This window comes from Pseudopodoces humilis, chromosome 2, assembly GCF_049639895.1.
Source record: "Pseudopodoces humilis isolate 2021_Gansu_Grassland_sample_001 chromosome 2, ASM4963989v1, whole genome shotgun sequence".
Taxonomy (NCBI): domain Eukaryota; kingdom Metazoa; phylum Chordata; class Aves; order Passeriformes; family Paridae; genus Pseudopodoces; species Pseudopodoces humilis.
Window position 1 is genome coordinate 21,539,148 of NC_142201.1, and position 23,260 is coordinate 21,562,407.

The following is a 23,260-nucleotide window of genomic DNA, read 5'->3' on the forward strand; positions in this document are numbered from 1 at the left end:
CTTCTAGACTAAGGAGAACATGGATCTGTTTGAACAAGTCCAGAGGACCATGAAGATAATTTGAGAGCTGGAGTAACTCTCCTATAAAGACAAAAGAAAGCTGAGAGAGTTAAAGTTACTCAGCCTGCACAGGTGAGGGCTCTAAGACCTTGTAGCAGCCTTTCAGTACCTGAAGGGACTACAAGAAACCTAGACAGGAGCTTTCACAAGGTGTAGTGATAGAGCAGGGGGTAATGGCTTTAAACTGGAAGATGAGATCAGGAAGAAATTCTCTGCTGTGAGTGTGCCGAAGCACTGGAGCAAAGTAAGCCCAGTGTTTGCCCTGAAAAGCTGTGGATGCCCCATCCCTGAAAGTGTTCCAGGCCATGTTGGATATGGCCAGGTTAAACAGCCTGGTCTAATGGGTGTCTGTGGTAGGTAGGGGGTTAGAAATTTTATTTCTCTTAAAACTAACATTGTATAAAAGCAAAAAAATATGTTGAGCAACTTATTTTCTTAAGTACTCAAGAAAAAAAACTTATTTTCTTAAATACCGAAGAAAAAAAACTTCATGAAGTTCTTAACATTAACATTGTAAACTCTTTCTTTCTCATTTTCACAGTGGCTTGTAAGCACTTGGGTTTTGACACCAGTATATTAATGCAATAATACTGTCAAGTTGGTCAATTGGTGTTTTTCCTACCAAGAAAAAATTACAGCTAGTATCCCATAACCCTTTTATTTCAAAGATTCTAACCTTTTGAAGCTGATAATTAAAGATAAAAATCCCCATGCTGTTTTTAAAGCTGGTGCTCGCCATTTATGTCATGCAGGTTAACGTTCCTGATGTTTTTAGGGGTAAACTTAATGCCTTTTAAGTCTTTAAAATATGTAATATTTTTGTGTCTTGTTTCTCTTTTAGGGATATATAGCTACAAATGTTGTCTCTTCATCATAATATTGATTGTTTAATTGTAAAGAATCAAAAGTATGTTAATTTAGTCTTAGTTTCATGTAAACTTCATCTATATTTTATAATGAAAATAATAAAGTAATTTCTAGCTTTCGTGGTCCTACAGCACATCTCTTCTGGATGAGACAGGCACTTCTACAAAGTGACCAGATGCTTTTGTTGCCTTTTTCCCAAGCTGGAAATGAAACTCAAGATAGTTTTAGTAAGGAGGTAATATAAAAGGGTATCTTTGTTTGAAGGCCTTCAGGGGCAATTATGGAAAGATGTCTACAAAAGCCCACCCCTCTCAGGGGTGAGTACAGATTTATAGGTTTTAGGAAATTAGCATAATTGATAAAAGCACCAGTGAGGAGGACAAGTGTTGATGCAATTCCCCCTCAGGCCAAGCCCCTTTTCTGGAGTCCCCCCTTTGGCACCAGCTGTGCTTTGCCCATTAGAACGAGTCTCGAGGGGTTGTTCTTGGCCTTGGTTCCCAGGAAGAACCGAGATAGCGCTGGGGCCTTGCCCCTCCTGGGGCTTGGAGCTCTGGAATTTGTTTTGTCTTTCTGCTCAGGGAGAGGCCATGGAAAAGTACTGGGAAAACTAATTACTAATACAATAGGTGACAGAGTTACAAGTATATGTGTGGAGAATAAAAAGAACATATAAAAGAAAAAAAAGGCAAAACCCAAAAGGCATCAATTTAGAAGTGGAGATTGTGCCATAGCTGTGGAATAATGTACTGGGACTGGCTGGGATGGAATTAAGTTTCTTCAGACCAGCCCATATGATGTTGTTTTTTGTCTATAGCTAACATAGTGTTGATAACAGACTGATGTTGTGGCTGTTGCTGAACTGTGCTTACACAGGAACAAGGCTTTTTATTTTTCCCATGCTACCTCAGAGACAATAAGTTGGAGGTTGACATGAGTTTGGGAGGGTGAACAAGAACTAGGACAGCTGACCCACATTGAGCAAGGAGATGTCTCATTCTGTATCATTGCACTCAGAGGACACAGTGTGAGAGGAAGAAGTGGGGTTGGTTTGACTTCCAAGTAGCTGTTGTTCAGACTGGAAAGTATTCACGCTGCTTTTGGGAGGTGTCAAATGTTGTCCTTTCCTTTAAGTTTTGGTTTTTCTTTTTATTTTCTGTTTCTTTCACTGATTTTGCTTTTTCTGGTGTTTGTTTTTTGTATTTCCTCATCCGAGAAGAAAGTGTGTAACTGCATTACTGTTTCATAGTAATACTTATGGCACAATTTTCATGTTAAATGCCTTTGGACTTGACCATATAGATCAGTGATTATGAAATATTTTCAAATCATAGGTTGATGACACCAGATATTTATTAGTTTTCCCTCCAATACACACACTTTTGTTTTTCCCTTGCAAAAACATTCCCAGAACAATGAATTGATTTTAGGTTGGTCAATTTTGCTGTTAATCAGGCTTTTAATAATGTAGTCAACAGTAATTTTTTTTATTGAACTTCCTGTTTTCTTGATTTTATATTAATTAATGGCAGGTTTAACTTGTGAATATTTGTTTAAGTGGTAAGTGAGAAGACAGTAGGTGAGTGTTCTGAAATATTTGATGCTGTCATCATTATTTACTGTATTTTAAAAAATATACATTCTTAATGATTGACAAAAGCTTCTTCAGTGACACTTCCTATAAAATTTTGTGCTACCCATCATGAATAATAAGAATATAAATGAATGGTGTGAATATCTTAAATCTTTAATATTTTAGAAAACATTTACTGGCCTAACCTCGTTGCACAATAACTTCAGAGCATTTTGCAATGCACAAGGAAAATTTAAGAGCAGTTTAAGTTTCATGTACTAATTTCAATTAGATTCCTTAAAAACATTTCATTGTAGAATATCATAATTGCTTCACTGAAGGAAACTGTTGATCTCCCTGGTGTTTTGATAAATTTATGTTAAGAAGCTTTTCACTGTTTAAAAATATGCATAAAAGTAGGTTTTAAATCTTGTTAAAATGTATCCTTTTATCTTTTCTCATTCTTTTACTGTTAAGTGTTCTTATACACATTTATTATCCAGGACATTTTCAAAAGACTTTTATAAATATAAGATTAGATGTTTTCCTGAATTGTAAAAAAACAGATTTTAGGTTTCAGTACTGAATCAATATAGAAACAAATAATAGTATTCTCACTTCACCATCTCTGACCTATTCTTTTGTACTGCATATAGTAATGAGATGTTCTTTCTAAACAAGCAGATTTATGTTTTGCCTTCCCAATAGAAGTAATTGAAAAGAATCCAGCAAGGCATAATCAGAAGATACTGTTTTCTTAAGCCCAAGCTAGAAAATTGAATTAGAAGCACCCCTGTCCTTTATATTTTAACATAATCTATGAACTCATATGAAAACTGTAAGCTGAATTATCTTCACTGTTTGCTTCTCTTCACTTACCATAACCTGAGTTAAAGTTTAAATGAGTGTTATTTGCAGCTGGATAGGGAAAATAGCCATAGCATGCAGAAATTCCTTTTTGTGACCACTGCTTCAGAATCACACACTATCCTACTTCTTAAGTTTCTGAATACCAAAACATTTGTTTTGGCAGAACACCTGCAAATTTAAAAAAAATTTGCAGCTGGAGGAAAGACATTCTTGTTCTGCTTTCAAGATGAAGGAGTATCTGTGTAACATTATTTCTGCACAGACCCATACATAGCTAGTCAGCAGTCCTCTCATTTGTTTCAGTCTGTAGGTAGAAATTTCAGGTGAAGCCATGATGCTTACTCAGCTTTGCATAGGCCAGCCATGCTGCAGGAGTTTGGGGCTTTTTTCTGCTAAACCTGTGCCAAGGACACCATCACTCTATCTTGCATCCCACCAGCTTTTCCATAATGTTCACATTGTACTGTTAGTAGACATAGAGTCAAAACAAAAAAGGAATATATAGTTAGGTTGTTTCCAATCAAGCTATCAACCAGCCAAACATCCTCTCTCCAAATACTATTGGGAATGTTTGGGAATGTTTAGGGAAGGACAAGCATAGGATAAACATATGATAATACCTTCTAATGCTTCTCTGTTCTCCAACTATTTATATTTCAGGGTCTTCCTGAACCAACTGTAGTCTCTGTTCTCAGTAATTCCCACTTAATTTCACTTTACATTTGAACAGGTCTGCTTTTACAGTAGTAAATATGATAGGTACAGACAAATCTATCAGAAAATGTGAAGGCTCTGCTGTATACTTGCCATTTTCTCTTTGCTTTGAAAAGCACTCTCTTCTGCTACTCTGATACTTCACAAATGTAAATGAAAAGACATGATTGTACACCGAAGCACAGTCTCAAGTATCTAATTTATATTGCTTATGTCATAGTTGTGATCAGTTGCTGTACAAATCAATCTTTGTACATCACCTCACAAACTGCAGCAGGCTATTCAGGCTTGGACAGCAGTCATGAAAAGGCATAAAGACAAAAGAAATGTGAACTCAGAAAATGCTGCTGAGGCTTAAAAAGGAGGATTTAAATAGATCAAAATGCACTAGCATGTTGATTTTGTACAGATTTTCTGGTGATTGATTTCTTCTTGTGACATCTTGGCTGTTTAATGTGTCTTTCTAAGTTTCGCATTATTTTTTGTGTGAGGGCTATGTCTCAGAAGTTAAACATTTTGTTTTTAAGTAGACCTGTGAAGGGCAGAGGATGAAGCAAAAGTACTTCATTTACAAAGGAAAGTATGTTTCATTTCAAGATATAGTTTTAGAATTGATTATAGTAGCTAGTAAAATGCATTGTAGAATCAAGTTTAATTTTTCATTATTTATCTTCTCCCTTCTTAATTAGAATAAAAACAAATAAAATTGATTGAATTTATGATTTTATTTAAATCTGAAAGTCAGTGCAGTTTACCAGTACCAAAATATAGTTCTAAGTTTTGATACTATTTTGAGCCAGTAATAAAATACAAGCTTTCACACATCAAGGCAACCTCACCTGTTTCCACTGGGAAACACAGCTTGGGTGTTAGAAGGGAGGGAGAGAGAGAGGAAAAGGCACAAAGCAGTGGAGGAACATTCAAAGTTGAAATTTAGTCTTTCAACCAGCTATCAAATTGATTTGATATTCATTAGGCTCAAGGGACCAAAATATGAAGATAAAGAATGGACTTTTCCTGCAGTGATGTAATATTGGGTATTACTGTGTGCAAAATGTCAAAGGAAATTTGTGTAATTTATTTCTTAAAAATAATTTAAAAAAATGAGAAAGAAGGTCATATAAATTTAAAAAATCAAAATTGTTACAAAATTGCAGTTATCTTGGTGATTTTATTTGTCTTTAAGGGTCAAGTTATAGTTCTCAGATGATAATTTACGATCTTTAACATAATGGTGTTTAGGGGGTTTTCTCCATTGCCTTTATTTCTTCCTAAATGTGTATGTTACATTTAAGTTCTGTGGTTGGGAAAATATGATTTTGATCCTGACCATGTTCACACTAGTGTTTTAATTCAGATCAAGAGTGTTTTTACACAGAAAACCTCAGTGCTGTCACCACTCCTGGCACATTGTTTCACATTGCAGGAAGTTTCTTGCAGGTTAGGCCCTTCCAGGTGAGCCTCAGCTGGAGGATATCCTGCCCCTTATGCACTATGTCCATGAGAATTCATTCATTCAGCCCATGGACCAGACAATAGCTTGGTCATGGCAAAAGAAAGTACATGAAATGTGTACAGTGGACAGGCGGTCTACGTGGTCTCTTTAGACTGACTCGTGAAGGTCTGCCAGCTGTACTAGTGTAGAGATGGCCTCCAAGCACTGCAGATGAATGGAGCTGAACAAAAGTAAACTCTTTGGGTGGATTTTATGGATATTTTTCTCTTCTGCTTGTCCCTGTGGGTCTCTGCATAATGTTTTAGTAGTAAAGGGGAAATATCACCACTAGTATGTTGGGGTTTAGTATCTCAGTAAGATTATCTGTAGCATATGGGAAAACCAGTCCATAAAGATAGAACTAGGGATTTCTTTTTGTCTAAGTAGGATCTAAAGGACTCTTGCATGTAGCTTTGTGTCTTCACTGCATTATCAAAACAGTGCAAGGGACAGACAGCATGTGGCTTTTGACTACATGCATTTTTAAAGGTTGTAGAAAATGAAAATTCACAGCAATTTCCTTTTTCTCCTTGACTATTGCTATCTAGTAGTTTAAAACTAAATATTTTTTCTTGAATGCTTTCCTTCATAGAGTCAGAGAAAAATAAAAAAGTTATTTCAGGAACTTCAGTTTAAAGAAGCAGTTTTTTCACTTCACCAAAGTAATATAGAAAAAAACCAAAAAAACTCTTAAGTGTTGTGTAACTATAAATAATAGTTACTATTTGCCTGAATTTCTTCAAATGGCTTTGAAGAAATATTTTGATCTGGTACTCAGAGCATGAAAAACAATATCCTCATCAAGAAAAGACAGATTTATGAATTCAGTTTGTGTAATGTGGGGCTAACTCTTTGAGATGGTGATTAGTTTTTAAATTAAGAAAATTTGTTCTTGCAACTAATGAGAATCAGCCGACAACTGTGAAAACAAAAACCAGAAACCAAAACAATACATAACAAACCCCTCCCCCCAAAAAAAACCACACTCTTCATCTGTTGAATATTAGATATTCATTGACTGCAGTTTTAACCAGTCCACCTTTTAGTACATTGTGTAAGAATTCAAAATTATGAAGTTCAAACAGCTTTAGTTTGACGCTGCTAGTACAACTAAAGCAGGTTTAGGCTCTGAATATTAATTACCATCCTCCTTTAGAGGTTACAACACTCTCTTTATCCAATGAACATCATAATTTTTATTGAATAAAGCCTTAATTATAGATTATTGTAGAATATTGCAGTGAGCTGCAGCAACAAAGCCGGCAAGTGGGTTATTCTTTGACAGGCTTAAAAAGACAATAAAGGCATGTGAAAAAAGAGAAAAACACATCTATTAAAAAAATAAATTGAGACTATTATGGGTTAATAGTTTGTTTATTTTTTTTCCATTTGTATAGAAGAGAAAGAAGTGGTTACTGTCCTTCTTACGACTGTGCCAGACTTTTGTTTCAAACTGCACCAGACCATAGATCTCCTCAGTCCTGGGTCCCCCTCCTAGCAAGTTTTTCTGAACTGATATTTAGCTGGAAAAAACCTGCCAAGCAATGTCCTTGTTTTGTCTTTGACAGCTGTCACTGGTGCCTAAATATCCATCTGAAAACTTCCATATGCTGTAAGGTATTTCTAATAGACTTCTGACTTCGCAGTTGTCTAACAGGAAAAGGTCTGTGGGAGTTAAAGAGAGGGCTATAATATTAACTTATTAATAAGTTAATAAGTTAATATTATAAATATATATATTTAATATATATATATATATATTAACTATAAATATTCCTGGTGATAAGACCAATGTCTCAATGTGGTAATTTGGACCTAACACAAGGTCTTAACTGTGAGGGATATGCAGCAGGACAACTGCAATGTTTCACCTTAGCTGGTTTCAAAAAACTGAAATTAATCTCAGTCTTAATCTTACGGTCATTTTGTTCTCAGCAGCAAGACAAGCAACAAACATGCCATGCTTTTTTTCTAGAATCTGATAACCACAGTACAGGAACAAAAAAGAGCAGCACAGGTTTTCCTGCAATTTCCAAAGAGAAAGACAAGACCTGATTTGTTCAGATAAAATCTCCCCACCAAAGGCAATATTGCCATGGATTTACCAGCTATCTTCCTAGTAAATATCCTCTGTGAAACTGAAGTGTAATTTTTTTTCCTAGGCTTTTTCATGTTCCTTTTACTATTTACTTCAGCCTTCTTTTTTCTCTTTCTGAGTACATTTATCCATATCACAAGTACAAAAATTTTAAAGGCTATGTACTTCAGGACAATTTTGGTAAGAAGTATTTAAATTAATGTGTTAGCGATTGTTGTTCTCAGTCATAGACTGGCTATGCCCAGAAATGATTTCCTAAGATTTTGTACCCAACTCACATCCAGTTATAAAATGTTTAAAATCTTTCTTATGTATTGTTGCATTGTTAAAGAAATATTTCAAAAACGAAATAGTGATTCTTCATGAATGGGACCTCTGAAGTAGGGAAAAACAAACTCAAACAGTACACAGAATGAGTTTCTCTGCTTCAGCTGGAGACATTTTACTAGGACTGTGACCTTTAAAAAGAAGAAAAAAAATAAAAGCACTGAAGATGAAAAGATGGGAAAATGTGTGGTGAATATGTAGATACCCTGTAGCTAACTGTATCTGGTGAACTAAAATTATGGGGTTTTGCCTTATAGGTTTTTTAAGTACTGGGGACCAAGCTGCAAAAGGCAATTATGGATTGCTTGACCAAATCCAAGCTTTACGTTGGATTGAAGAAAATATTGGATCTTTTGGAGGAGACCCGAAGAGAGTTACTATTTTTGGATCTGGGGCAGGAGCTTCCTGTGTCAGTCTCCTGACACTTTCCCACTATTCAGAAGGTAACAATCCTCTAGGCAAAATACTTTTTTCCTTTTTTATTTTTAAATAATGTTTAAAACATAGTGAAATTGCCAAATGAGGTAGACTGAATTAGAATTACATGAGGTCTGTAATTTTGTTAAATACCTACTAGGTAGAATTCTGGATTTGTATTAGTCAACATAAATATATTTATTAGGAAAACTAAATGCTAGTACAGAATAAATCTCATGCAACAAATGCCATGGGCAATATACTTTTTCTAGCTTTATCAACAGATTCCCCTGGCTCTTCTATCAAAGAATTTGCCCTAATTAAAATGGAAAAGAGCAATGACCTTTTTGATTTTTTTGTACAATCTTGGCTGTACTTCCAATATTTCCTTACTTAATAAAAACATAACTAAGCCTTATAAAAAACTGTATATAACTCCCCACAAGTACTCTATGATCTCACAAAGTGTTCTTAAGATTTTGGTAAGTGAGTTGTGGGATTTCTACCCTCAACACCTCACCCTCCAAATAAACCCAAACGCAAACTCCAAGAATGTACAGCAACAGTACAGAACTATAAATATTCCTGGTGATAAGAGCAGATCTACAAAGACTTAATAAAAGACAACACCAAAATATCTATTTTATTTATTAATCCATGCCATTTCTGTCACATTAAAACAGACAGAAATTTGTAACAGATAAGCCATAGCCAGAAGTTATAGCAGGGAAGCTGGGAAACACACCTAATTTTGAAATACATAGAATTATGCTTGACAATTCAGTCTATTGATACAAAAAATGTCAGTGAATAACTGTTGAGCAAGCCATTCCAAAATCAAGCAGATGGAACCATGAAAAACTGAAGTGATCAAATAATTGAAATTTTGTAGTATGTGAATTCAGTAATGATCTTCAAAGGTTTATCAAAAAAACCCACATACTTTGGTAGCTGTTACTGTCTTTTTCATTTTGAGAACTTGACGGTAGAAAACATGTGCAGAAGACACCCAAGTATTTCAGTTTAAATATAAAATAGGCCATTTTAGTGGTCTTACCAAAACAGATGGGGCAGATTCACAAGCAAGCTTCCCTTGCCTTTCAGTGCTTTAAAGCAAAGCTCTTCAGACTAGGTTTTCATTTCTCTTTATATTAGTGCACATAGAACAACATGAAAGAACCATTGAATATCATCTTACTCTCTTGCAAAACAAAACATATTAAAAAATATTTTAATTCAACATATAGGCAGGGTTACACACAGACACACAGACACACACACAAAATTCAACATATAGGCAGTGCTAACACACACACACAATAATAATTGAAAAAAATTAAATAGTAAATAAAAAATATCAGAGTAGAAGATTCAAATGTATGAAACTTCTTTTAACAGAGCAGGTTTTTTCAAGTTAGTATGACGCATGGCTTTTCTGAAGGAAATGAGAACGTGTAATTTTCATTTGACCTTTAAACTACTGAAAGGCGCATTTATGAGCGTCATTTACATGGCAAAGAGCATATGATTGCTTTTAGCTGCCAGTCCTTCAAAGAAATCTTCACGGGACTACAAATGTGGTAAAGCCAGAGGACTTCCATCAAAGACACAAGAAAACTGCAGTACAGGAATTAGCTTTGTTCTTGAAACAGTAACCTGAAACCTTCATGCTTTATATGTGTGAGCATCAAGAACAGCAGAGGTTTTAATTAGTAGCCTATTCTACATAGCATAAAAAGGGAGCACTGAGTAGGACCTATAGAAATTGATTCGAAATTTCATTGTATGCATTCTTTAAGGATTCTATAATCAAAGCTTTGTTTCCTTACTAAGAAATAACTTTTCATTTTTTAAAATATATATATATATCTCTATAATTTTTAAAAAATTTCTAATTGGATCTGTATTTAAACAATTTGCACCTGCAGGTTTGTTCCAAAAGGCAATCATACAGAGTGGAACAGCCCTGTCCAGCTGGGCAGTGAACTATCAGCCTGCCAAGTACACTCGGATATTGGCAGATAAAGTGGGCTGCGACATGCTGGATACCACTGATTTGGTTGAATGCCTGCGGAATAAGAATTACAAAGAACTCATTCAACAGACTATCACTCCAGCCACGTACCACATTGCCTTTGGGCCTGTGATAGATGGAGACGTGATTCCAGATGACCCTCAGATTCTAATGGAGCAAGGGGAATTCCTTAACTATGATATAATGCTGGGTGTGAATCAAGGGGAAGGTTTAAAATTTGTGGATGGAATTGTAGACAATGAAGATGGTGTTTCTCCCAATGATTTTGACTTTTCCGTCTCCAATTTTGTGGACAATCTGTATGGTTATCCAGAAGGGAAGGACACACTGCGAGAGACCATTAAATTCATGTACACTGACTGGGCAGACAAAGAAAACCCTGAAACGAGGAGGAAGACCCTGGTTGCTCTTTTCACAGACCACCAGTGGGTTGCTCCAGCTGTTGCCACGGCTGACCTGCATGCCCAGTATGGATCTCCAACATATTTCTATGCATTTTATCACCACTGCCAAAGTGAAATGAAACCCAGCTGGGCTGATTCAGCTCATGGTGATGAAGTCCCTTATGTGTTTGGGATTCCTATGATTGGTCCCACAGAACTGTTCAACTGCAACTTTTCCAAGAATGATGTCATGCTCAGTGCAGTGGTTATGACATACTGGACTAACTTTGCCAAAACTGGGTAAGTGTGACCCCTAGCATTCATTTTGTTGATAGCATACTTCTAAAATTGTCAGGATCCCATTCCAATGGCCTCAAAATCTGATTTTGAAGTAGTAGTATAGAAATATTTGTGTTAAGATAGGAGGTAATTGAGGCTTATTCATATTTAATAGATTTTTAATTAGTGTGTTCCCTCAAACTATTTTCTTTCAGTAATTCAATGAGAATAATAACACACTGTATTTTTGGTTCAAAAAATAGGACAATTACTAAGACAAAAAGCATGTCTCAGAGAAAAGGTGGTTCACTAAGATACTGAAAAATCAGAGGCAACATGTCTCCTACTTGAAGAAGGAACTGTCAGGCAGATAGCACTTATCTGGTATAAAAGAAAGGAAGTTCTTGTTTTTCAGTGACCTTCACAGGGATGAGGAGTCAGGGAGGAATTAGAACAGAAAGGCAGACACTGGAAAATTTTTTCCCTCTGAGGGCTATAATGGCAATAATAAGTACTTGACTGGAATGAAGAAGAGACTCAGATATAAATTTTACTTTGAGAAGGTTAAAAAATTACATTAATTCTGCTTACGAAACAAAACAAAGACATCAATATTTTGCTGAAATAGAGCTGTAAACATCAAGGAAACAACCCTCAAAGCAGCCTAATCTGCGAGCAATATTAATAAATTCTGTTCTCTTCCTATAACATTCCTTTAAAGAGTATTGCAGTGTTTTACTTCAGCGGCAAGGGCTTTTTTTGTTAACCTTGAGTCTTCAGTACTGAATTAAAACAAAGATACTTGTGGCACAAAGGGGCTGTAAATCATTCCACTGAATGTTTAATGGCAGGATTGGGCTCTGGAAACTGCAGCTTTACTGCACTGCAGTGAATGGTGTGCAGCTATATAAGAAAAACTCAGATGCCTATTGTGAAGCACTCAGAGGCTTTAGCTGCCCTTGTAGCCTTCCATGAATCTAAATGACGTTCAAGGGAGAGAGATTTTGCAGTCTTAACAAGCACCTCAAGCATAAATTGAGTAAAACCCAATCAAATGCTTCAGGTCAATTTACAAGGAAAAAAATCTTTTGTTGCACTGCATATCAGACAAACAGGTAGAACAGCATGCAGAAATCTTGGAGTTCAGCAACAAAGGTGAATGAACTTTGTAAATATTTAGATGTATTTGGCAACAAGAAGTCATCAGTACTAAGATGGGCAAAATTTGTGATAAAATCTTGGTTTATGGACGGACCATGCTGCATGATGGCTGTACCACATGCTCAGAGATGATGATACCATCAGTTTGTTGTAATTTTGGTAGATGAAATGCCATGCATACATAGAGGATTTCCGATCCTTACAAATATATCTCATTGAAATTATTATAGAGATGCAAGATCTCCACAGTCTCACTATTGCTTACAATTACTTTATGACTATTCCCTGCAGACTAAAAAGTTGTATTTAAGCAGTTTTTAAGGCTGACAGGAACTTCTCACAGTCACAGCTGCAACCATTACTCATAATTTCAAGCACATTCCAGCTGTTGCTGCTTGAAAACTAATTTCAGCAGGCTATACCCAGTTCTCTGGTTATAAAGCCATTGTCATATTATGCCTAAAGGCAAAACCAGGTGCTTTGGGAGAGACATTAGTAATTTCTGAAACTTTCCTGTTGCTGATGAGACAGGAATGAGGTATATATTCTATTACAGACTCACTCCCTCACAGGCAGTCTGAAAGATGTGTCATTAGAAATGACCTCTAGCTGTAAAATTTCAGTTTTCAAAGGAAAGGAAAAGAGCAACAAAATACATATTACCTTGATGGGGTATTTTCTTTGTTTGGGTGAACAATGATTAATTGTTCTGAATAGTACAAGAGAATACTTGGAGGCAAATAATATTTTAAGATTACATTTGTTCTGCACCTCTGGTTCCTGAAACAGAAAGACAAAGGTTGTAGCACCTCAAGCCTAGAGCAATGGGACCTCTGGAGTAACTGATCTCTACTCTGCGCATTCACTTGCAATCTGGAATCTCTGTACCCACTCAGGTCCTTCAATTCTCAAGATGTGTGATACAGTTCAAGACTGCATTGCTGGAGGCTCTGCTTTGGTTTTTCCTCCCCGCCCCCCCCCCCTATTTTTTATTGATCATTTCCCATCTTTATTATGATAGAACTTGTCTTGCTTTGTGTTTGTACCCATGGCAACACATAAAAAATATTTTAACTGAAAGATTTTATTATTTGGCATTTCCCTGTAGGTAAGCTTTGGACATTAAAACTGCAGATATATTTATTTATTTTTAATATGTTTGAGACTTCTCCAATCTCTATGACTCTCACACAGAGGCTGCATCCAGGTACTTATTGTATAATTATGGCTCAGGTGGTGCATCATTCAGATAGACTTTGTTAGGCTTTTAATGACAGGCCATCCGTTGCTAAAAAGGACACATTGTTTAATGGGCCTACTGCCAAAGCTGTGCTTGGAGGGCAGGTCAATCTTGTAAAATCAGTAGGTGAAAGACACAACACAGGGCACAGCGCTTTTATTGTCTTTAACTCAGAAGTCGATTACTGAAGCTAGCAAATAGGAGGTGACAATTAAAGTGTTTAATGGCAAATAGTTTGTACTTGAAATGAATGCCTGGAAGCTGCATTTTTCTAATCCTCCATTCTCTACCTAGCTATGACTCATTTCTTTATTATGATTATTATTAAGAGTTTTTCATTCGGCCTTTTCAAAATTATGTTTCCAACATGCCTTAGAAATAGGAAAACAATTTGTTACAGGGTAAGTTTGAGATACTACATTTAGGATACAAAAATAACATAAAAATACAGTTTTGAATTCCTCAATGCACACAGTTATATGTGAGAGCTTATTGAGAGGTGCACTTGGACCTTCAGTCTGCTGCCAGTAGTGCTGTCCTAACTGTAATGGTAATTTTATATGCCAAGTGTTCTGTTAGGGCCGTGTTACCTCTCTTGCTGGGGGAGAACGAGCAGCATGAGGGGTTGTGTGCCAGTCCTTCACAGATGCTCTGCCAGCTATGCTCTTGTAAAGAAGGATTTGAAGGTTCACAGAGTAGATACAAGGCTATGCTCTCATTAGAAGTATCTATTAGGTTTCTTAAAATTTCCCTGGTTTTGAGGAATTACAGTACTCTGCTTTTGCTCTTGTTTCATCCAGCTCTGCCTGTGTTGGTATTGGGAAAGATAAAGGACCAGAGGATATATCCTTGTTTTCTTTGTATTTCAGATAAATACTCCAGAATTATTTTGCTACCTTTGATACTGAAGCAGAAACTTGAGTTATTAAGAATGTCTGCATTTTGTATGCAGTTTGGTTCTCTAATAGAAGACATGATTAAACTTGCAATTATTAAAGTGCAGTTTCAAATCAATTGTCAATGAACAAGGCTGTTGCATTTAATTTTGATGTTGAAGAAATAACTGTCTCCAATGGCAAATCTGAGTTAGTCAGACGAAACAGTGTAGTTATGGTTTGTGGTCCTTAGTTCTTATAAGGAGTTCTTAACTTGTTAGTCTTCAGCTGACAGGGAATGTGGCAACAGTGGGACCTGGTGATAACTGAGGAAAGGAGGTAAGGGAAAATATGCCTGTGTACCAGTCCTTCTAACAGGAGTGGCCGTGCCATTATTAGTATTGTGGCAGCATGAAAAGAAACAACAGAAGAATGAAGAAAAGCCAGTTTTTCTCTCACTTCCATTTTTTTTTTTCATCATACAGAGGAAAGTACTACTGAAAGAAAATAAAGTATCTAAGGGCATTTCAGAGTGTTGGAGACAAAGATTATATAACTGTGAAAACATTTCACTCCGCAGTGAAGATAGAGAAAGACCCAAAAATTAAAACATTTCAAATATATTAATGTAATAGTTCCATTATTCAGAGTGGTAGTCAATGCTGTGGCTGAAGTAGTTAAACACAAATGGTGTTTCCCCATCTTATAAGGAATTTGGGATATGAGTCAACTTAATTCACCATTCTTCCCATGAAAATATCATCAGATATGAAATACCCTGTTCCTTCGTTTGCCCTCCAGGTCAGCTACTAATCTACCTTGTAATTAGGAGTGTGTGTTGCTCTTCAGTCAACATCCATTGCAGGCATATTTACTTTATATCACCTGGGAAAAAAATGATGCTTTGATTTTACATCTCTAACTCATGAGGCGTGAACTGAATGACAATATACAAAAACATCTTAAGCTGTGCAAAATTAGTGCAGGTTGAAAGTGGGAGTTAAAAAGTGACAGGTGAAATGAGATAATTCTGCACATTAACAAAAATATACCTTAGAGAAGATATGATCTGTCATATGGAAAAAAAATTTACAGGTACTTCATGATGGAATTTGATGAACAAACTGTTTGAATTCTAAAGGTGATAAAAATAAGTAATGAGAGAGCAAAATAAATAACAATAATCATCAATCTTGTTATAATAGTCAGATGAAAAAAAGAAAAAGCCTTCCTCCCAACTGATAAACTGGGAAACAAGAAATCTCCTCCCTATGAGAGCCAATACTGCAGGAAGTACAGAACTGGAGATATATTGTTCAGATTATACTGTTAGCATCATGATTGCAGTGGATTTTTAAAGGAAGGTTTCCTGGCAGCCTTTGTTATGAAATTACACACTTGAGCCTCAAGAACATCTAGAAACACAAAGGAATTGTGAGAGTCTTAAAAAGGCAAGGAAAAAATTGAAATTAAAGGAACAGAACAAGAATTTTGTTGAACAGATGATTTGATAGGAGAAATGATTGTCTCTACATCTATGTTTTATGATTGCCAATAAAATTGGAAAATGGTTCATAGTAGGATAAACTGCCCAACTATACCAGGAAAAAAACTGAACAAGTCGTAAGTTGTAACTTCATGAATTTTCTGCAGTGTACATAGCAGGATGGCCAAGGAAAGTAAAAATTCTCTTGTTTATATCTACTGAACATTTTTGGCAAATTATCATTAGTCTATAAAACAAAGATCCAAGGCCGTTATTAGATCCTTTAGGACTGGACTTGGTTATTCCTGTTTCTTCTAAAAAAAACCCCAAAATAATTTAGATATCTATCTTCCAAATTCAGAGAGAATATTCAGACCATTTTATTAATTTTTTAAATCATCAGCCCTAGAGTTGATATCAATGGTAGAGCTCTGATATTCTCAGCAAAGAAATTACTTGTCTAAAGGGATGGCTGATTTTTTTCTGTTTCTTGCTTCCATGGACAATTTCATGCCCACACAGAGCCACGTAAACAAGTATTCAAATACAAACCCAGACTCATGTAATGTTATTTTCTCTCTTGTGTTTAGAGGAGGTGGGAGCATAATTGGCTGCTCCCAATAAATATAGTTAAAAATAACAGATGGAAGTAGAGGATGGAAGAGAGGGAAAAGGAGGCTGAAGGAAAGAAAGGAGAAAGAAAGAAAGAGAGAAATGGTAACAGTTTCAGAACCCTTAGTTTGTATTTTTCATATCTTATTAAAATGGGAAGGATTAATATGTCAATATTTTAAAAAAAAATCAGCACACTAAATCACCCAAAACAACCCCAAACACTAAAACCATAAGCATAAGTAAGCCAAAATACCAAAATTATATAGAAAAATAATCATCACACTTTATCACAAAAAGGTAAGATACATTCTTTCAGGTAAAAAAAGAATAGAGGAATCATAAGATTATTAAAGTTGAATTACTTGTCTCATTTAAGAACTAAGAAATAGCTCTTTATGTACAGGAAAGCAATGCTTAAATAGGCTATTCGACTCATGGGCTTTTGAAAATGGAAAAAGAAAAAAGATGCTTTAAAATCTGTAGTGATGCAGTTTGGTATTCCCAGAATACACATAACTGTATATTGGAAGAAAAGGAAAATATTAGAATCATTTGGAAATAAACCAATGCATATGAATTAATAAAAAGGAGAACGGGAAGTTCTGAGTAACGCACAGGAAATAAATTATGTACTCTCAGTATAATATATCACAAAGTCACAGAAAATATTCATTGCTAGAAAAGACAATTCAAGCTAATGTGCAATATTCTATTAAACTTAATATTAGTAATTTTAACTTTCTGTATTTTTTCATTCTATTTATTTAAATTTTACTAAATTTATAATGATATGCATACATTAACCATGTCTAAATGCTCTTTGTGGCATTGGTTTGTCTGTAAATAAATAAAAAAAAATTACTGATTTTGAAACTATTTCTAACTTGTGTACTACTCTTATGTACTCTAATACTACTTATGTGCTATAAAACTAGTTGATCTCAGCTAAAATATTTCTCATCTCAGTTAAGGCTCATTGTCCTTTGGCCACCAAACACAATACTTCATAGCAATGATCACATGGAACATTCAAAGAGTCATCTGCTAGTGGAAATGATAGAAAGATTTGTCACACAAAGGTGTGACAAAGGTTTTTTTTCCCCAAGTAGATATTTTACTCAGGAAGACTAATAGCTCAATAAAGGAAAACAAGCAGAAATGGTTCCCAAGTACATTTATTAGCCCTGCTACTTCAGGTTTTGAAGAGGTTTCTTTCCTTGTAATATACACAGCCATTATGATTTTGTGTGTTCACAAGGACTTCCCATATTGCTGTAGGGCTTAGATGTTCATATTTACTACTTACAGCAGTATTGGTGCTAGCTTAAATGAGAGGGCTAGTGTCAAACCTGGAGAAGTGTTGAATCTACACATTTACTACAGGAAGAGGTAGTTAGTACTTCTCTAAGATGCTGTGTCTCTAAGACACGCTCCTTGGAGAATGATACTGAATCACAGAATTCCAGATCACCTTTTGGGAACTGAAACACTATGATTTCTGCATTTTCATGTAAAAAAAAAATATTGTGGTATCTGAGAAGCTCTGTACAGTAAGTAATTTTATTTTGATTATTTTTTAACTGCTATTCTTCAGTTAGGTAGGGTTTTTAGCTTCTTCTTTTAGGTTATTGCAGGTATTATATAAACTATTAACTGGAAGATTGGGAGGGATTGGTGTTTGTTTGCTTTTGTTTTGTTTTGGGTTTTTTTGTGGGAAGATTAATAACTGTAATATTTTCTGTTTTCATTTTTGTTTTAGAGATCCAAACCAGCCTGTTCCACAGGACACAAAGTTCATCCACACAAAACCCAACCGCTTTGAAGAAGTGGCCTGGTCCAAATACAATCCTAAAGACCAACTTTATTTACATATTGGCCTGAAACCCCGAGTTCGTGATCACTATCGAGCGACAAAAGTGGCTTTCTGGTTGGAGCTTGTACCACACCTTCACAACCTGAATGAAATATTTCAGTATGTTTCCACAACAACTAAAGTCCCACCTCCTGACATGACCTCATTTCCGTACGTGACCCGACGTTCTCCTGGGAAATTATGGCCAGCCACCAAACGCCCAGCAATGACACCCGCCAACAATCCCAAACATTCAAAGGACACCCATAAAACAGCTCCAGAGGATACGACAGTTCTGATAGAAAACAAGAGAGATTACTCCACAGAGCTGAGTGTCACCATTGCTGTGGGGGCCTCCTTGCTGTTCCTCAATATTTTAGCTTTTGCTGCATTGTATTACAAGAAGGACAAGCGGCGTCATGAGACTCACAGGCGCCCCAGCCCCCAGAGGAACACCACCAACGACATAGCACACATACAAAATGAAGAGATCATGTCCTTGCAGATGAAGCAGCTAGAACATGACCACGAGTGTGAATCGCTGCAGGCCCATGACACGCTGAGACTCACCTGTCCTCCTGACTACACACTCACTTTGAGAAGGTCCCCAGATGACATCCCGCTAATGACACCCAACACCATAACCATGATTCCAAATACATTAACAGGAATGCAGCCTTTGCATACTTTCAACACCTTCAGTGGAGGACAAAACAGTACAAATTTGCCCCATGGACATTCAACCACTAGGGTATAGCTCAGCCCTACCCCATCTACCCTCACAAGCCGCTTGGAAGAAAGAAAAAAAGAAAAAAAGAAAAAAAATAAGAAAAAAAAGAAGAGGAAAAAGTTATATACCATCCATTGAACACCTTGTCAAAATCTAAAGTAAAAATAAGTAAAAGAGAAGGACAGTCATTATTTTCTTACTGATCCTTCCCACAGAAACTCACTGATGTTAAAGATCAACTACAAACCCTGTGAAATGTGAAAAGTGTACATTGCTGTTACAATACTGCTTTAGATCTCAGCCACTTTGATTGAAAGTTGAGGCCAGAAGAAGTAATTTAAAATGGTGTTTTAAGTGTAACAAGCAAAGCAGAGTATTCTGGAACACAGAGCCAGTGACTGTACAGGTGTTTTGGTTTTTTTTTTAATAAATAAAATTATAAAAAAGATTCTTTATGTGCCATATCATGAATGGCCATTGATAAACAAAGACATCACCATGGGCTTTTACCCAGCATATGAAGCTGTAATTCAGATGGGGAAAATAGAATTTTATTATTAAAAACAAAAATGAAAAAAAAAAAAAAGAGGAGGACTGACTATGCAGAAAAATACGTATAGTTCTGTGCAAAGAGATGACTTGCCAGCCTGAACTATATTTAAAGAAACTTTGTAAAAATGTACATAGCTGTGAGTTTAAAAACAAACAAACAAAAAAAGAAGCAGCTTTTATTGATGTTTTCAGTTTGAAAAGAGCTTTTAGAAAGATTGTGCATTCGATTGTGACCTATGTGTATATACATTAGTCATATGACCTCTGTTTCCTCCAAGACCAAAGGAGGAATTTCTTCTTAATTACTAGTGGTTAACAAAAACCATGAGTTTTTTCTAACATGTTTCATTTATATGAGGCCATGGTGTCATGCAGAGGATACAGTTGTCTGTGTGACCTGCGTATTTTCTCTTACAGGTTACACTAGTGCATGTTAAAGTATTCATAGGAGATTGTTGTTCTTTTCTGAAACATTTTTTCTATAATTTAATTTTGTGTTAGCCTTTGTTAAATTCCAACGCAGCAATGGATTGGAAAACAAAGAGAAAAAATGCAAAAGAAAATAATCACTATTTTAAACTTGTTGAACTGAACCAAGAAACATCCAATAATATATATTTGGAGTCCAGTTTGTAGTTCTTGGTTATTGTGATACTTTAGAAAGAGTTTTGTGCCCTGACAAAAGCAATGAAAGCCTGTGTTTTGGACAGCCTTCTTTAAGGAAAACTATCTATATTCACCAGCAGTTGCAGTGGAATCTCAGCTGAGAAAGCACCTCCTCAGCATTGCTAAACAAAATAAAACTACAATTTGAAAGTTGGGAAATGCAGGGTTGATTGGCTGTCTGTTTTTCAAACTGTTCAGAGTGATGAGTGTGTAAAGAACTTCTCAGCCCAGTATCTTGTTTTGTGCTTGAGAGTGTACCTGTCAGAAAATTCTTATTTGCTGATTCATTGCACAGTCCCACAGTCAGTGAGCATTATGGAGAGAGAAGCAGAGAAATCCTCAGCTGTTCTGCATTTGAACAAAAGTGAAAATCCCAGAGAGCATCACTCTCAGGAAAGGTAAATTAGTTGGTTATTCGCTTCTGCCTTTCCTTCACTAGAAAAACAGGGGCCAAGCAGAGCTATCAAAGTAACTTATCAGTTTGATTCAAACTCATTTGAATGTGGAAAGGTAGAAAATAGTTTTTGCAGATGAAGATTGCTTTATATTTTGTCTTTGAAAGTTACTTCATCATTGAGAGATAGTAACCAAAGATCTTTGAACAAATTGGTCTGCACTTGAACATGACTCTCCCAGATGTATTTTCTATTATTAATTCACAGCTAAACTGCATCGATATCATATGTCCCATAACAATTAACACAAGATGCCTTGTACCTATTCTTGTTTTCTACACTTTTTCTTTTCTAATAAAATACTTTGAAATAGTCACCCCTACAAATAAAATCAAAGACAAGGTGATTCACTGAGGTCTATTTATCTTCACAACTCTTTGTTGTAGCAGGCAGTAAAGCAAATTCTGAAGGAAAGAAATAAAAAAATAATGACATGATAAAAATAAAACATGTGGCTGATATATCCTTTATCTGCAGTAAATGTGCTATAAATCTGACCTGGGAGCTCAGGTTGGAATGTGATGAAGTAGCAATCCCAAAGTAAAATTAGTAGAAAATGGAAAAATGTTTGGTTTTTTTCACTGATCCATCACGTAATATATTAATGCTGACTCTATACCAGGCCATTTCCACCAGCTATGTAATTCCTCAGCTGAGATGCAGCAGTGCATAACTCTTAAAAAAAGGTTTAAAAAAAAGTAAAAAAAAAAAGTAAAAAAAAAGGTAATGATGCTTGGCATCATGATCAGTTGGGTATGTTTGTAATGTGAATTACAGTATTTGTTTAGTACTTCCAATTGTCTTCTGCTAGCAATATGTACAGTACTGTGTCAGGCTTGTGACATTTGGGTAAAAAAAGTTCCTGTAAGTGAATGAATTTAGCTTTTAAAAGTAATTACAATCAAGTTGATTTAATAATTTGATACATCTGGACTGATGTATGATTTATAGAGGGAACAGATTTATAGGGTCTTCATAGAATTCTATAATAATGATATCAAAATATACTTTGAACTGTTAAAGAAAAACAAAAGTACTTTCCCAGGCTTATATTCTTGTCCTTAAGAGGCACACAGGGTTCAATGGTTTCTTCTGTTATTGTTTGCAATTTTTTTGGTTTTTTTGCCTTAAGTAATGATAGAAAATATATATGGCTGGACACATATGTATAAACTTTTCAGCAGCATTTTTAATAATAAAATATCACAGTATTTTCTAATGCTTTGTGCAAATAACTACGTGTTCATCCTTTTGTGTAGAAAGTCTTTCAGAGGTGTGTTTTCTGCCTCATCTCCATTTCATTATCTACTGTAAACAATGCCTTGATACTCAGTATAAAAATATTAAAGTAACAGAGGTTGCACTTTTAAGTTAGCATTGAGTTTTCATGGCTTTTGTAGTTCTATGAGCTTGCCAGTAAAAGGAAAGCAACTCAGACAGTGAAGATATAACAAGATAAGCTCCATATATTTATTACCTGTATACAATGCATTTCCTATTGAAATAGTGGTTTAATTGTTTTGTTAGTATTTTCTGAGGCACGGAAAAAAATGTTTGGGTAACCAGTTTCCCATATTAGTGTATAGCTTAGTGGCTGAAAAATGCAAAATTTTATCTTCCAAATTAGGGATCAAAATAATGCAGATAAATCTTGACATATCAAGCTCCACAAGTCAATATACTTCACTTTTATATTTTGAATTTAGATAAACAAAGAGTTTTGCTAAAAAAAAAAATACGTAAGAGTAGCAACATATGTTACTCATATGCATTTAAGGTATTTCAATATATTGCAAGGATGTTAATATCATTCTTCCTTCAAAGGCTAAGTAAGTAAATAGTTTGTTCTTTTATGTCAGATTCTGTCTATCAACCAGGTTTCCTTTCACTGGAAAGGTATGTAGACACTTTAGTAATTTGAACTGGGTATTATTTTCTTTCTGTAACTATTCTGCTGAATAGAGGTACTAACAATACTATTTGATTAATTTTGAGCGTATTACTGAAGAGTATTTGCAAAAATCAAAGTCTGAATTATTCATATCAAAATTGTGATATGAAGGATCAAGCTTCTGAGATACAAACATGCAACTACTGACCTAATCAAGCAGCTTGAATTTTGAATATTGAACTTGTATATAAAGCTTTTGCAAATAAACTGCAGATTTAGAGTTTTTCAGCAAATATGTTTAATTACAGGTACACTTCAACATTTCACATCTTGCTGTGAGATAATTTATACACACAAAAAAGAGGCTAGAATTGTATTTCTGTGAATTTCTGAAATTTCTGGGTGAACTCAATAAATTAGCTTATTTTCAGCTAGTCAGTTTCACATTTAAAAAAGAGAACATCTTCAGAACATTGTTCATGATAACTTAATACTGTGTTATTTTATTACTTTACTGTCTGAAATATAAATATGCAGATTAGAATGTTCCTGTTTTGGCTTTGCTAAGAGTATTACAATTTAATGGTATTTAATATCACATAAAAATCATATGAAATAGTAC

The 23,260-nt window shown here is 35.2% G+C and overlaps 1 protein-coding gene across 2 annotated transcripts in view; it reads left to right on the forward strand.

Annotated features, from left to right (window-relative positions):
* Nucleotides 1-19,672, forward strand: part of NLGN4X (neuroligin 4 X-linked) — a 160,645-nt gene extending 140,973 nt beyond the window's left edge. For both annotated transcript variants that reach the window (XM_088051086.1, XM_005516610.3), the window contains 3 exons: nucleotides 8,259-8,444; nucleotides 10,347-11,136; nucleotides 18,252-19,672. In XM_088051086.1, the coding sequence (XP_087907212.1) occupies nucleotides 8,259-8,444; nucleotides 10,347-11,136; nucleotides 18,252-19,101 (1,826 nt within the window). In that variant the 3' untranslated portion in view covers nucleotides 19,102-19,672. The remainder of the gene's footprint in view (nucleotides 1-8,258; nucleotides 8,445-10,346; nucleotides 11,137-18,251) is intronic.
* Nucleotides 19,673-23,260: the final 3,588 nt, after the last annotated feature.